This window comes from Rhinopithecus bieti, unplaced genomic scaffold, assembly GCF_001698545.2.
Source record: "Rhinopithecus bieti isolate Rb0 unplaced genomic scaffold, ASM169854v2 scaffold_28517, whole genome shotgun sequence".
NCBI lineage: Eukaryota > Metazoa > Chordata > Mammalia > Primates > Cercopithecidae > Rhinopithecus > Rhinopithecus bieti.
The window spans coordinates 463,734-480,017 of NW_016813121.1; the positions used below are offsets into that span (position 1 = coordinate 463,734).

General features: G+C 40.5%; 1 protein-coding gene across 1 annotated transcript in view; it reads right to left on the reverse strand.

Moving 5' to 3' along the window:
- Window positions 1-3,929: 3,929 nt before the first annotated feature.
- Window positions 3,930-16,284, reverse strand: part of TNFRSF21 (TNF receptor superfamily member 21) — a 74,844-nt gene continuing 62,489 nt past the window's right edge. Inside the window, exons 5-6 of the mRNA XM_017847693.1 lie at window positions 7,458-7,686; window positions 3,930-5,346 (exon numbers count right to left, since the gene is read on the reverse strand). Coding sequence (XP_017703182.1) covers window positions 5,117-5,346; window positions 7,458-7,686 — 459 coding nt within the window. The 3' untranslated portion in view covers window positions 3,930-5,116. The remainder of the gene's footprint in view (window positions 5,347-7,457; window positions 7,687-16,284) is intronic.

Here is a 16,284-nt window from a genome sequence, read left to right on the forward strand (position 1 = left end):
CCAGAAAACCACAGGGCTCTCCAGGTGATGTCCAAGGCTCCTTCCAATGTAAGGACCTCAATTCTGCTCAACAAGAGATCACATCTTTTTTCTCCAGTCAAAGGCCAGTATAGGTACCTGTTGCATCTGTAGTATTGTACAGTAGATTGCTGTTCCAAATGGCCCAGAGTGAGACTCTAATGTAGTCAGGGCAGTTTCATGACTCATTATATTTCACTATATCTCTTTGAAAACTGGCATTCTATCAAATATAAATACAGTAACTTAAATCATAATAACATCATTTCCCAAATATTCTTGACTAACGTTATCCTATACATTTTGCTAAAAACCATGAAGAATTGATTACTGTACTTGCAGGTAGGTTCATCAACACAATTGAGCTTGAAGGTGTTGCCTCATCAGTGCTTGGTGTGTACCAATTCTTAGCATAATCATATAAATCTTACAGTAAGATTATGGGTCCTAAAACAAACATGCAGAGTCAAGTAGGCAATAGCAAAATCACTTTTCAGTTACAGATCTTCAGGTTAACTCTCTGGGAGGTTTGTTCATCAGATCTTGGATGAAGTTTGAGAAAGGCTCTTTTCCTAAGCTCTCTTAGCTGACTATACATTGGGATCTCCTGGAGAGCTTTAAAAAATGCTACTCAATCCCATTACTGGGTATATACCCAAAGGAATATAAACCATTCTACCATAAAGACACATGCATACATACGTTCATTGCAGCACTACTCACAGTAGCAAAGACATGGAATCAACTAAATGTCCATGTATGGTAAACTGGATAAAGAAAAAGTAGTACATATGGAATGTGGTATCACGGAATACTACACAGCCATAAAAAAGGATGAGATCATGTCCTTTGCAGGAACACAGACGGAGCTGGAGGCCACCATCCTTTGTGAACTAATGCAGGAACAGAAAGCCAAATACTGCATGTTCTCACTTATAAGTGGAAGTTAAATGATGAGAATACATGGACACGAAGAGGGGAACAAGACACTGGGGCCTATTTGAGGTTGGATAGTGGTGGGGGGAGAGGATCAGAAAAATAACAGATACTAGGCTTAGTATATTATTTGGGTGACAAAATAATCTGTACAATAAACTCCTGCAACAAGAGTTTACACCACACACACACACACACACACACACACACACACATATATATATATATACAACCCGCCCATGGACTCCTGAACCTAAAGTAAACCTTTTTTTTAAAAGCTCCCCCTCCACATAAAAAATAAAAATAAAAATTTAAAATGAAAAATAAAAGTGCTACTGCCTGAGTCGTATCTCCTGTGATTCTGACATTGTTGGTTTTGTGTATGACCTTAGCATTGGGTCTCTCAAAGTGTTCCCACTGATTTCAATGTGCAGTCAGAATTAAGACCCACTACTGTAGAATTTGCCCAAGATTGTCTGGTTCTGGAAATCTCTTTGGATCATCAGAATTTGTTTACTTCTCTCACATGGAAGTGGTATAATCTCCCATATTAGTGCTACCCTTTGCATGAAACTGAGGCATAATTGGCCTGTTTCAGGCTACCCAGTGTTATCTGACGACCAGGAGCATCCACATCACCCAGGAGCTTGTTAGAAATCCAGCCTCAGGCCGCTGCAGTGGCTCACGCCTGCAATCCCAGCACTTTGGGAGGCCAAGGTGGGCGAATCACGAGGTCAGGAGTTCGAGACCAGCCTAGCCAACATAGTGAAACCCTGTCTCTACTAAAAATACAAAAAAAAGTAGCTGGGCATGGTGGCGGGCACCTGTAGTCCCAGCTACTTGGGAGGCTGAGGCAGAATTGCTTGAACCTGGGAGGCAGAGGCTGCAGTGAGCTGAGATTGTGCCACTGCACTCCAGCCTGGGTGACAGAGTGAGACTCCATCTCAAAAAAAAAAAAAAAAAAAAAGAAAAAAAAAGAAATGCAGCCTCAGCCCAGTCCCACAGACCAATTAAAACCCAATCTGCCTTTAAGATACCTATGTGTTTCATTTGCATATTCAAGTTTAGGGAGCACAACATAGTGGCCTCAAATTCTGCATTTCTAACACAATGCTTCCTAGTAGTATGGATACTGCCGTCCTCATCCACAGTGGCAAGGATCTAAAGCACTTTCTCTAAGTGTGGGAAACTCATTCTGGAATTCACCACAAACCTGAATCGAATTGTCTCTGAAACTGCCTTTTTAATTGACTGCTTATTCCCAGGTGATTAGTTACATGAAAGTTTGAGAACCACTGATGCAGGCCCAACTTTTTCCCAGAGCAGGAATCATTCTCTTATTTGAAAAGCAGCTCAGCCTAATTGCACTTAGCCTACATTAGCCTAGAGGAAAGTATATTACCCTCTGGAGAAAACTACATCATCTCTTCCTTAGACCTTCAAATAACTGAAGCTAATCTTTCTCCTGCTGCCTGGTCTTCATTGTCAGGCTTAGATTTGCTGACAGTTGCTCCTGATTCTGTTTCTTACTCTTCTTGGTATCCCACTATATCCCCCTGACACACTGGAAACCTTTCACTTCAGCCATACTCCTCAAAGTAAGATAGCCCAAAGCTAGAGGAAAGCTCTGAAGTGAGTCACACAGTATAAAAATGACACTATCATTGGCTCTGATCAGAACTTTTTATTTTTTAATAATGCAGCTGGAGGTTGCATTCTTTTTAGAAAAGATGTATGTCATGTTAGTTCAATATTAAGCTTTCATTTAACCACATATCCTATGTTCCTTCCCTATGGGTCATCAACTGATGTCACCTCATTCCAACACTTTCACAAGTACCGACTGAACTTGCATATAGGGCTTTACTTATAACCCAAATAAATTTCATCACTGTGGTCTCTGCCCACTATTTCAGCCAATAAGGAATTTCTGGTCACTGGTCCTATATACATGGAACAATCAGTCTTGGATACAGACAGTCAGAAGACATGGATTCAAGTCTGATCTCTACAACTTTGCTATAGGCTTTAGACAAGTTATTTGGCCTTTATAAGCCTGTTTTTTAATCTATAAAATGGACACAATAATAGTACCTATCTTATAGTTGTGAGGATTCAATAAAGTAATATAAAAATTACTTTGTAAAGTATAAACCTGTGTAAATGTGAGTTATTAATGAAAGCATCGCAAGATACAAGGTACAAATAATCCACAAACTTAACCATAATAACAATTTGTTCATTCTTTGTGTTTTCTACCCCCACATGAAATTAGTGGCAGTTCTGAAATCCTCTGAAATGCACTCTGTCTCCTCCACTACCATCTGTGACCGATTCTAGTTTGCTTTCCTTCCTGACAGAGTTTGTGTCTTTTATCGACAAAAGGGGAAAGCTGGTGTAAGAACCAGTGTAATTAAATACCAGGATAGTTCTCTAGAAACCAACCATGTGGAAGCGGATGAAACCAGAAAAACCCTTTAATGTCGTTGACGTGGGTGTCCAAATGTTCAAGCAAGGCATCCACTTCCAGTTTCTCATGGAAAGAGGAACTTAAAATTGCTGAGGTTCTGGTTGTTGGAATTATGTAGAGCCATGGTTCTCAAGAAAAGGGAGACATGCAATGAATACCAAGGTGAGATCTCACCCTGCCTCAAGACCACAAGAGTCCTCTGAACTTATTCAGGAACAATGAGGTATCTACCCATTTCCTATAATAAGGACAATCTCAAAAACTGAATTCTCAGATTTAACCCAAAAGACTAGGAAATGCTTGGTAGTTTTCACTGAACTCTCTCCCTACAAAACTCCAGGTACCTTTCCAAACACAAACCTTTGCAAATTTCCATGATTTACAGATTAGAATGGCTGAGGTTTTTAGAACACACATACTTTTGCAAAAGACTAATCAACACACAACTAGAGGAAATGTACAAAGCAAGAGATTTAACGATTAAATACACTCAGACTACTTAAGTACAAACACCTAATGTTTATTAATAAATTAGTACACTTGAAGGCATTTTTCTGATATCGGTCCTTCACCACTACCCACAAACCCCGCCCACAAAAAGGGAGTCCACGCCACCTCTGCATTGGAATCTGGCAACTGAGCATTAGAAGGTACATTTGTAAATGGGAGCATAGTTGCAAATATATCAGACAAGGGTTCTTATAGCTGCAGCCATTTTTAATTAAAGTAATTGGTGAAGGAATCCCACCAAGACCAAGGCCTTGAGAGCAGATTGGACCTATTGACTATATGTATATAAAAAACAAGACATAGGTTAAAGCAAAGCTGGGCAAATTCTCTATGGAAAGGGTGCCACTGGCACTTGATTTTGACTTTCCAAAGTGCAGCAATGTGTTCCAGAACAGCTCAATTCTTAAAAGGTGAAGTTCAAGTTCTTTGGTGGCCCAGTTGTCAAGCCACTTAAATAGCAAATCCTGATGGCTTGAGGACATCATTTCTCCAGCCCAGAGCATATTAGCATAAGAAGAGTACAAGTAATCAAGCATTCTACACAGTGTTCAGGTGAAAACCATACAATCAGCAACAGTGTGGTCAAGTTTCAGCCATGAATATGAACTATACAAGACGTATTTAAACGATAACTCAAAGTTGAATTGCATTACAGTAACTCAAATGGGGTCTTAAATTTTCTTAATCTTTAAGAAAATTTATAAAGGACAAATAATAAAAATAGTAATAATATTTGTTTTTAAAAAGTAGGTGTGAAAGTTAAGAGACATAAAGACTGCTTATAGGATTCACAAGATGCCATTATACTTTTAAGAAGTTAAGAGCCTCACAATCCAGTGTGTGGGAAAAGTCACACTGCATTTATGGTAAGTTAAGTAAATTTAAAGTGCACAGAACAATCTTGAAAACACGTAAGAAGGCAAAATGGAGAAAATATGGAACTTAAAAAACTTTAGTGGTGGGTATTTCACAACAGTTACACCTTGCAAAGGCTTATAAACCAACTTCCCAGAAGAGTTATTTAAAAAAAAAGAGAGAAAGAAAGAACTCAAGCACTGGCCATATACACTGTTAAACACACACACACACACACCCCAAACAACAAAAATCAGAAACAGAAGAAAAAAAAAAACCACCCTGACACTAAATTGAGTAATTTCCAGAATGCAGTAACCCTATGTTCTACAGCAGGTCAGGAAGATGGCTATAAACAGAGTCCAGGAGGGTCTGGCTGGCTTCCTGGCTCTTAACTCCAATAATTTCGAATAGCCGGTCCAGTTTGTCCTCAGCCTGGGGAATCTCTTCAATCACCCGCAGCTCCTCAGGATTTAGAATATGGAGCATGTCATCAAAGATAGGCTGCAAGTCACAGGGGTCCAGGCGTACCTGCCGCAACACTGTGTCCTTCTTTTCTGCAGAGAAGAGAGGGAAGCAAAGACAGCTGTAAGGTGACTGTACTGGCAAGGCCTGGGGAAGGAGAGGGGTCCTAGAGAGAGATACATCTATTTCCTCCCCAGCCTATTATTCTCCTTCCTCCATTACAGTGAGAGAGTGAGTGACCCTCTGGCACATTCGAAACAACACAAGAGTTTTTACTGGCATTGCACGTGTAAGATAGCAAACAAGATTTGCCTGATAGAGATCAGACAAGGTCTTGCTTGAATGGCTTGCTGAGGTATCATTAATGTGACATTTGCCTAGACTTAACTAACTTCTAAATTATTTTGGAATTCAGAAAGTGAATGGTGAGATACTTAAAGAAACCAAAGAAACAAAAACACAAAACTAAAAAACCTTTACTACTTTCCCTATCTGTAATGTGTTTACTAAACTAAGATATACATAGGCCCATGCCTTTTCCAAATGATCAAAAATTCTAACATAAAGTAGTCTACTTATCTGACTTTCCGATTACATTGTGATACTTTAGAACTAAACTGCTGAGATAGTAAAAGCACATAAATAAGAAAACATTATTTCTTCTCAGGTCATACCTTACATTGGGATGAGGAACTATAACTTTTATTACTATTATAAAACACTTTTTCTAAAATATAATATATAACATAAAATATAAACTAAAATATAAATATTTTATGTAAATGTAAAGAGATTAATATAATATTAACAGTATATAAATTATAAATATGTTAAATAAAACATTTATAAATACATAAAATATCAAATATAAACCCTTTCCTAAAATATAACTGGGAATTACCCAAAACTAGAAAATTTCTTTTAAACTGTGACAAATAGTGTATGCTAATTCCCTAACCGATATTAAAATTAAAAGTTGCAAATTCTTTGCCAAAACTACCAATCCATAATGTTTAAAATATTGGTATTTGCAATGTAGTTTAACAAAGTGAATTTTAGGGTATTTTTAAGTCACTAAAACCTGTAGTTTTCTTTTTTTTTTTGAGACAAAGTTTTGCTCTTGTCATCCAGTCTGGAGTGCAGTGGCACGATCTCAGCTCACTGCAACCTTTGCCTCTCAGGTTCAAGTGATTCTTTTGCCTCAGCCTCCGAGTAGCTGGAACTACAGAGGGCTAATTTTTCTTTTTTTTAGTAGAGATGGGGTTTCACCATGTTGACCAGGCTGATCTCTAGCTCCTGGCCTCAAGCGATCCGCCAACCTCGGCTTCCCAAAGTGCTGGGATTACAGGCGTGAGCCACCGCACCTGGCTAGACCCACTTTATCAATGATGCTCAAGCTTAGACATTGTGCCTACCATCTGGATATGGTGCCAGCCAGAGCCTGGACTTATAAAGAGGCAAATGAGGCACTTGCCCCTGGTACAAAATTTAAGGTGGCACCAAAAAACTCAGTAGTCAAGTTAAATTTCAACGAAATAGGTTTTGTTGGTTTAGGGGTTTTTTGTTTGTTTTTGAGACAGGGTCTTTCTCTGTTACCAGGTAACAGAGTGGTACAAACTCCTGGGCTCAAGGGATCCTCCTGCCTTAGCCTCTGGAGCTGCTGGGACTACAGGTTAATTTTTAATTTTTTTGTAGAGACCACGTCTTGTTTTGTTGCCTAGGTTGGTCTCGAACTCCTGGCCTCAAGTGATTGGCCCACCTTGGCCTTCCAAAGTGCTGGGATTACAGGCATGAGCTGCTGCACACGGACTAAAACCTGTACTTCTGACTTCAGATAAGTTCAACTTTAAATCTTTGGATACAGCAAGCTTGGTAAATAATTTTCAAAAATCTTGCCAGACTACATTTTATCAGGCCTTCCCCGAAACACACATTTGATAGCATCATGAGGCCAAAGGGTGGCCACGAGGCTCTCCACCAGGCAGTGTGAGCTGTGAAGATTTCGGAGGCGTGTCTTCACCAGCCAATGGCGAGGTTTTTCTCGGGCCAGCGTATCTTGAAGTTTCGGACAGGTCTTCCTGGGCCGGTAATTCAGATGACTCACCTCTCAACTACACCTGGACTGTGGAAGGGGAGGGACAAATCCCAGGGGCTCTTTGTGGGGTTTAAAGTGCCTGTGTGAGGTCTGCTGAGATGCTTGTACCTTTGGTAATAAAGGAACCGTTCCTGCTCAGCGCGGAGGAGCCGCTGGATGTAGAGTCACAGCGGAGAAGGGGCTCCGACTCATCCACGAAGAAGCCCTTGTTCTTGTCCTGGGGGGAAGGCTCCACCGTCAGGAGAGCGGAATTCTCAAGTTTCGCGTTGGGGCTGGGGATGGGGCTTGGGCTAAGCGGGCTGGGGCTCATCGGGAGAGCCAGTTTGTCAGTTTCCAGCTGTAGGAGGGAACATTTTTTTTTTTTTTTATTATATATAGACAAAAAAAAAAAAAACCAGTAAAATTAAAATCCCTCCTCAGAGGTTATTTTTTTCCCATTTAATATTTTATATATACATCCTCCCATTTCAGTTGACCATAACTTATTTATATGATTACTAGACATACACACAGACTTTTAAACCCTTCAAAACTACAGTGAGGATATGCATGAGTACTAAAAACTGGGAGGCATATGAACCAAGCTATTATCTCAGGGGAGTAGAAGGGAACATGAGTGTAAGGAGAAAGATCCCCAATTTAAAATATAATTTTGTAGAGCTGAAAGGAGTCTTAGATATAATTTAGTATTATGAGCTGGATGAATTAAGCCCCTCCATGTTGAAGCCCTGACCCCCAGTACCTCAGAATGTGACTATTGGGAGAGAGGGCCTTTAAAGAGGTAATTACGGTAAATGAGGTCATTAGGGTTGGCTACACTCCTATAACTGGTGTCTTTAATAAAAAGAAGAGATGAGGACACAAACGCACACAGAGGGAAGACACAGTGAAGACTTGGTGAGAAGGCAGCCATCTACAAGCCGAGAGAGAGACCTCAGAAGACAGCTTTCTAAGGTTCCAGAATTGTGAGAAGATCAGTTTCTGTTGTTTAAGCCCTCAGTCTGCGGTCCTTTGTTACCACAGTGCTCGCTGACTCTTACACTCAGCTTCACAGGGAATGAAACTGGGGCCTGGAGAAGTGAAGTGACTTTCTTAACTAAGGGCCACAGGGAAGTCACAGAACTAAAACTAGACCCCAGGTTTTCTGACTCTCATTTCAAACTAGCTCGGGAAAAAAACTGCTAAAATTAAGAATAAGAACAGGTGAAAATGAGAGGTGTTAGTGGCTGGGAGGAGAGAGTAATGACTGAAAGGACAGAACAGAGACTGTGAAGATTGCATTATGGAGTGGGGAGGTCAGAGAGACAACAGCAAACACACAAGATAGTTTCAGATAAAGATGGTGAGCTTCACCACGCCACTGTGGCTGGTGGGTAGAGAATGGATTTTAGGGAGGCAACAATCAAAGCAGGGAGAGCAGTTAGGACGCTCCTACAGTGGCTACATACAGTATGACTATGACTTGTACTGGGGGCGTGCAGTGGAGATAGGGGGGAGTGATAGGTGATGTGACCTCATTTTACCAGTGAAGCGACTGGGGCCCAAAGAGAGCACACAGCTACTGGGAGACAGCAAGAAACTCAGGCCTGCTTGACATCTCTCTTTGACCCTTTCATTTGAGAAAATCCATCACAACTCTGGCAGGCACTTGTGGCCTCTCCTAGTAATTGACTTTATCTTTTTATTGGCTCTTCCGACATGGATTAAAAATCCTGGGAGCCAGATGGCCCGATCACACAGAGCAGGGTTCAGGGAATGATGGGCAGTCTTCCCAAGCTGTTAATCAGCACTCAGAATCCTCAGCCCTTCACTCATACACTTCAAGTAAAATGTTTTCAAGCTCTTCGACGAAGATACTGATATTTCAGAGTATTACATGGAATAGTTATATAAAGCACAAACCAAACACAACTGCTTCTTTTACAAATTTTAAGGCCTGAGAAATTCTTGCAACTGATTTCAGATTGTGAAAGACAACTGATGACTGCACATGTCTAATGTTCCAACAGCGTTTTTCCTCTGAACCACCACCCACGCCCTGCTGCTGCTTCCAGTGCAAGTTTCAGACTTGAGAAACATGCATACCTAGCAGTCCCTTTCTGATCTACAGACAAATGTTATGTATACGCTTGTAAAATTTTAATTCCATTGACCCTGGCACATGCCCCTCCCCCTTGAAAATGCACATGGCCATTTATGCCAACATACTTCATTTATGTTTTTTGTTTGTTTGTTTTGTTTTGAGACAGAGTCTCGCTCTCATCCCCAGGCTGGAGTGCAGTGGCGCGATCTCAGCTCACTGCAAGCTCCGCCTCCTGGGTTCACGCCATTCTCCTGCCTCAGCATCCCCAATAGCTGGGACTACAGGCGACCGCCACCACGCCTGGCTAAATTTTTTGTATTTTTAGTAGAGACGGGGTTTCACTGAGTTAGCCAGGATGGTCTCAATCTCCTGACCTCCAACACACTTTTTAAATTCATTCAGTTAGATAAAGAACACTTGTCTACATTCTGGTTCTTGGGGACAATACACTGGAAGACATGGTCAGTCAACATAGTACACTGTTCTTGCTTAAAAAGGAAATTCCCACCCACAAATCATATGCTAACAAACCAAAAAGTCCACCCACCTATTTCCTAAATTCATTTGAAAACTTTAAATGTTTAATTTTCCCCCCAATTTTGCCAAAAGGTCCAAAAGCAAAAATTAAGCACATGATTTCCAACATAATTGGAAAGACAGAATGCTGAACTGATGCTCTCCTGTAATTAGCAATGAATCAGGTGAATATGAAAATGCCCCTACAAATGATATTAGCATCACAACAGAGCTCACAAGCATTGCCAAAGTCAGAGACCATTTAAAAATCATCTTTCTAGAAAATCTACTCAGTTACGAAGTATAAGTATCTCTTAATTTGTGCAACAGTAGCTGGTTGCATTCTGACTTCATTTAAGTTGTTTTCATTCTTTCCCAAAAGAAAAAATAATGCTCATAGAAATTTCTTTCCTCGCTTTACCATAATATATACAATATCCATCAAAGCCTGTTTGCAGTACTGCTACTGTACTAAGCATTGTGTTACTTCTGCTTTCTAATCAGAACACTGAGCCATCAGAATACATGGAATAAATTAATTCCTTGTTTTATTAATCCTGAAAGTTCATGGTTCAGTATTCTGAGTTTACAGCCAATGAAGAACACCTATAATAAGATTTAGATACTAAAGAGAAGACAAATACTCTAAACAAGAAAGCCGTATTTCCAGAGAAGAGGATCCTCTTATAAAAGCTTTGAGCATAAACTTACCAGGATACTCATAAAACAAAATAATTTATATCCTAAGTTTCTTTGAGCTTTCCAGATTCTCCGTAAAGATATATTAGGCTGAGCACGGTGACTCACGCCTGTAATCCCAGCACTTTGGGAGGCCGAGATGGGTGGATCACTTGAGGTCAGGAGTTCAAGACCAGCGTGGGCAACATGGTGAAACCCTGTCTCTACTAAAAATACAAAAATGAGCCTGGTGTGGTGGCGTGCGCCTGTAATCCCAACTACTTGGGAGTCTGAGGCAGGAGAATCACTTAAACCCGGGAGGTGGAGGTTGCAGTGAGCCAAGATTGTGCCAGTGCACTCCAGCTCGGGTGACAGAGGGAGACTCTGTCTCAAAAAAAAAAAAAAAAAAAAAAAAAAAAAAAAAAGAAAGAAAAGAAAAAAGAAAAAAGATATATTAACTTATTAACTTTTACAGCTAGACAATCAATAAATGCTTTTAAAAGCAGTCACCACTGATAAGTATATTTTCCTTCCACTACCTTGAAAATGTTGTGACCGCAGCAGCTCTTATTTATATGGGTAGCCAAGAAACAGGGTAGCAGGAAGATTATCAATGTGGCTGAGCTCCTCTCTATACTTTTGTGAAATGTTCATGGACTTGGCATTCATACATGCCCCAACTTATTTCAATGAGGCAGATATTAAGAAAATGTGTCCTGTAAAGGCAATGTATCTGTCACTTTTTTGAAGCTCCTTTGGAGAAACTTGAAAACTACAGTTCTTTTTGCTTACTGCCGTTGACGTAATCCTAACTTGGAAGACTCACATAAGAAGTGAGGTGGGGACAGTAAATAGACCAGAATGGTAGGGGGCATGGAGAGCTCCCAAAGCAGCCCAAAAGAGAACAATTCTATTTTGTGAACTTCAAGAACGTGGCATTTCTTTTGGCCAAACAAGTCCCAAATGTCCTTCTGATTAGTTTCCATGCAAACACACTTAGTCCTTCCAGGTACTTATTAGTCCAAACTGATAAGGGAAGAAAGATAAATGGTTGAACTTACTCAAAGCTGAGTCACACCTAAAGCTCTGCTGCTGACCTAACAATTTTCCTTTCCGAGCATCTCTACCACTGAGTACAAGGAACCATCCAAACGGATTAGGTAAACAGACTGCTGCTGGAAATTTGGGCATCTGAACATCTCTGGGCTACTGAGTTTGGTAGCAGTGTTTATGAGAATAATGATTTAACTTACATCTGGATTGTACCACAATGAGCCATGACTGTCATCATTGCCCTTCCCCATTTCCAGCTGTGTCCTTGCCAACCCTACATTCCCACACCAACCAGACTTCTAAAAAACTGAAGTACTCACTCTGGGTGCTCAACCAAATCAAAATTGGAAACTGAGGCTGGGTGCGGTGGCTTACACCTGTAATCCCAACACTTTGGGAGGCCAAATGGGCAGATCACTGTAGGTCAGGAGTCCAAGACCAGCCTGGCCAACATAGTGAAACCCTGTCTCTACTAAAACTACAAAAATTAGCCAGGCATGGTGGCACATGCCTGTAATCCTAGTTACTCAGGAGGCTGAGGCAGGAGGATCACTTGAACCCGGGACCCGGGAGGCAGAGGTTGCAGTGAGGCAAGATCGTGCCACTGCACTCCAGCCTGGGTGACAGAGCAAGACTCCATCTCAAAAAAAAAAAAAAAAAAAAAAAAAGAAAGAAAGAAAGAAAGAAAAGAAAAGAAATGGAAACTTTAGCTCAAAATAATTCTCCACTTCTAAAACAAACTGAAAAATCACTTCCCTGTTGACTGGCCTTTCCTGAGATGACACACTGGTGAAGGTTGCAGTATTCCCCTAGGCCCTGGGGATGGCAGAGCCATGGATGGTAAAGGAAAATCCTTCCAAGTTTTATTCATGACAAGGGTGGTAGAGAAATGAAATAAGATTTCGAGGCAGCAAGATCTGGCAGCATTCCTGAGTAGACTCTGAGAGCAGGAATGGGCTAGAACTCCAGCCTCAGCCACCATCTGTGTGGCATGCACTTCATGTTCCCCATAGTCAGCTCCTAAAAATCAAAGTCATGAAAATCCTAGAAAAAGCATTGCAAGAAAAGAGAGAAGACATAACACTAACTAGCTGTGTGGTGCTAGGAAAACCACTTCCCTCATCAGACCTGTGGTCTCATTTCTAACCTAAACAGGTTAGACTAGGTCACTTTTGTGTTCCTTCCATTCAAATTATGTCTTATTTATTGCTCGTTTTACTGTTGCTACTTCATTCTCCTCATGCCCTAATCCCCCACTCCAATTCTCTTTCCGCTTCCAAGTTACCCCCAACTGAACTACCTACTCAACTAAAGTTTACCACAAAGTTATTTTCAATTACTACCCAATTACTATCTCCCTATGGTTGCACAATCTGTTTTCATAAAACTAATTAATGACTTTGATGCATCAGTAACCCCCTGAAATGAAGTATTAATTACCCAGCATGGATGCTCTTTGCCAGCCTACTAACATGGTTCAATTGAACCCCTTGGCTCCTGACACTACCCAGTTCAATAACACCAGGCCCCCTTTCCGTAATATAACCAGATATGCCTGACAGTCCCCAGCAGAAAGCTCCTTATAGTAAAGTCACTGTTTTGATTTACTTTTCCCTCCAGACCTCATTCAACACTTAGAAAGAAGAGTTCTATGTTACATTTGTGAAAATCTCTATCACTTTAATAATGGTTTTTAAAAGCCCTTTGCTAAATCTAACTGAAACTTATTGCTATTCCACATGAGGTAACAAAAAGAGACCCGAAGAAATAAGCCATTGCCAGAACTGTGCTAGGTGACTCAGCAGAAAATAGCTGTGATTCATTTGCTGCTAAGGAAGTTGTATCAGCCCCATTTTATAGATGAGGAAACTGAGGCTCTAAGAGGTAATAACTTGCCCCCAGCCATAGAACCAGGATTCAACACAGGTCTGTCTAGTTTCAAAGTTACCCTCTTTGCTGCCAAGTCACTTCCCTGTCTGGACCCCACAGCATTTAGAGAAAATTGACAAACCCTGTAATCTGATTACAAGCAATCACATGACCACAAGGCATTGCCTGAGCCCCTCTGCCAGAGTGAAGGGGGTAGAGGTGAGATCTGTAAGTACCTGGGACTCAATGGCAGATTTACACTCCAGCTGGATGATTGCCCTGAGATAAATATGAAAGATTCTGTAAATACCAGATACCTCAACAGTAGTCAATAACTTTGTTTTCTATTGAAAATATTTCAGATCCCAACAGACCAGTGACTGGTTAAAAAATAATAATAATAAAAAAATTCAATTTCTACTAAAAGTTTATCTCAAAGGAATTCTAGTCACAAATAAATATAAAATTACAACTATCTAAGAATTATGATATTATCTCAAGCCTGTTTCCCCTGCTTTCCCAGCTGCCCACTTAATCAAAATCAAATTAGATTTGAAGACCTTCTATAGGCCTATATAGGCATATAAGATTGGGCTCTGGGAGGACAAAAAGGCATATTTCCTTTGCCAGAAAAGTATTTCTTGACATCTGAATCTATGTGGTCTTTAGAGAAGAGGAATTCAGATAATAAGAAATGCTTTCTAATGCAAATCTATGTGGTTTCAGGACTTCAGATATAAATGAGGGTTCATATAATGAGGGTTACCAGCCTGATCACAAAACAATTTATCTGAATCTATTCAATTCCTAAGTTCCGACACTGTAGAATACTTGTATATAATGGTTTCTCCCTTAAAAAATAAAAACAAATACATCAACCTAAAAAGTTTCAAATGATGAGAGACAATGATTTTAAAATTATTCTTCTGAGTGTGAATTCTTGTTCAATTCAATCCCGAGTAAGGGGTCTTGGCAAGTAGAACACAAATATACTCAAATTTTTTTGCAAACAAAAACCTTAAGAGGCAAATGGAAAAATGCTGATTTCTAAATGCTTGAAAGAAGGATTATCAGTTATAAGAAATTTAGGGAAAGTCTTCAAAACGGGAATATGGACTGGAAACGTATACATACATAGATAAAGCAAATATGCCAAAATGTGAATAACTACTGAATCTAGATGGTAGATTTATTATTCGTGGTAATGTGCTTCCAAATTTTCTTTGCTTTGTAAGTCTTCTCTTAAAACGTTATTTTAAAAAATTAAAGAGAAGGGCCAAGAGTCAAGTAACTTTAAAACAAAATTCCCCAAACTTTTCCTGAGCTTCTGATCATTGAGTTAAAACCTCTTGTTTTCTTTCCTTCTTTCTTCTTCTGCTGTGCAGCACAGACTTTAGTACATGAAGCAAGGAGGTGCTTCCACTGCATAAGTAGGGAACAGCACCAACACTTAAATCTAAATTGTCAATTGCCAAGTGGACAGCGAGGGCCATCTGCTGTCTAGAGCTCCCTGGGATCACTGGATGTCATGGGATGGAAGAAGGAACAGGAGTACAACACCAAGATGTTCTGCTCACCTTCCTTCGGAGCCCTCAAGCCAGACCACAGAGATGGCATAGGTGAGTGAACCTTAAGCTGGGAGCCAATGCAGAGCCTGCAGAACAAACTCACCCACCATCAGGGGAATCTCAGGATTAAACTGGCCAAAAAAATGCCAAAACCACTGGGGAATTATTTTTAAAAACTCCCACTCACCCTAGATCTGTTCAACACAAAATAATGAAAAGGTTTTGTTTCAACTGCAACCTTACTTAAGGCATATGAAGTTAGCCTAGGTTAGCTGGTCACGGTTGGTTTCTTGCTTAAATACCCCAAACTCAAATCGAGGTAGTTGGCTATAATTGTCTGTATCTACCTTGTCTTAGAATTCTCATGTCTAAGAGTTGATTTCAAAATTGAGCTCCAAAGTCTATAAATCCACCCCCATTTAAGTCGAAGTGTCAATAGCCAATCCTTGCCCTAAGCAAGAGAGCTGTGCCTTTCCTGTATGTAAGGAGAAAAGCCACAACAAATAGTGCTGCACAAAGCTGCCAAAGCTGGTAAGAACCAGCTGCCTCCAGAGGGAGGGAAAAGGGGGGAGCGGCCCCGCCCCGCTGCCGGCGTGGGTGTCTGCAAGCTGTCCAGGCTGCTGACATCAACGGTAATGGTGTTGCAGCCCAGAGCTGACTCACTGACTAGCTTTCTCAAAAAGAGGAAGTGAGGACAGTGAATAAGTGGGTTCTCTTGGTTCGGAGCTGGAGCCCACTCACGTTAGAATGTGTTGCCAAGCCTTCTGAGAGCTCAGCACCATCGGAACATGAGGAGATCATGCTCCGCTGGAAATTCCTTACGTTTCCCTAAACTTCTATTGGAAAATCTTTCCCACAAGAAAGCCTTTCGATAATCCTATCCATGAGAAAAAGTTTCACAAACCTTTTAAAGTTTGCCATAAGACACTGTGGAGGATGGAAAGTAATTTCAAAGGAAACTCAAGACCTTGAAGTAAGAAGGCTTAAGTTCATCTTTATGACTCAGGCTTTTTGAACTCAACAAATCTGATTAAATTAGCACTGCATAATAAGTCCATTAATTAGATTCATGCCATTAGAATTACAATGCATATGGTCTACAAGTCCAAGTTACCTTTGACTTTAACCTCTGACTTCCAAGTCTCGGCAACTCAGTTTCCCTCCATGG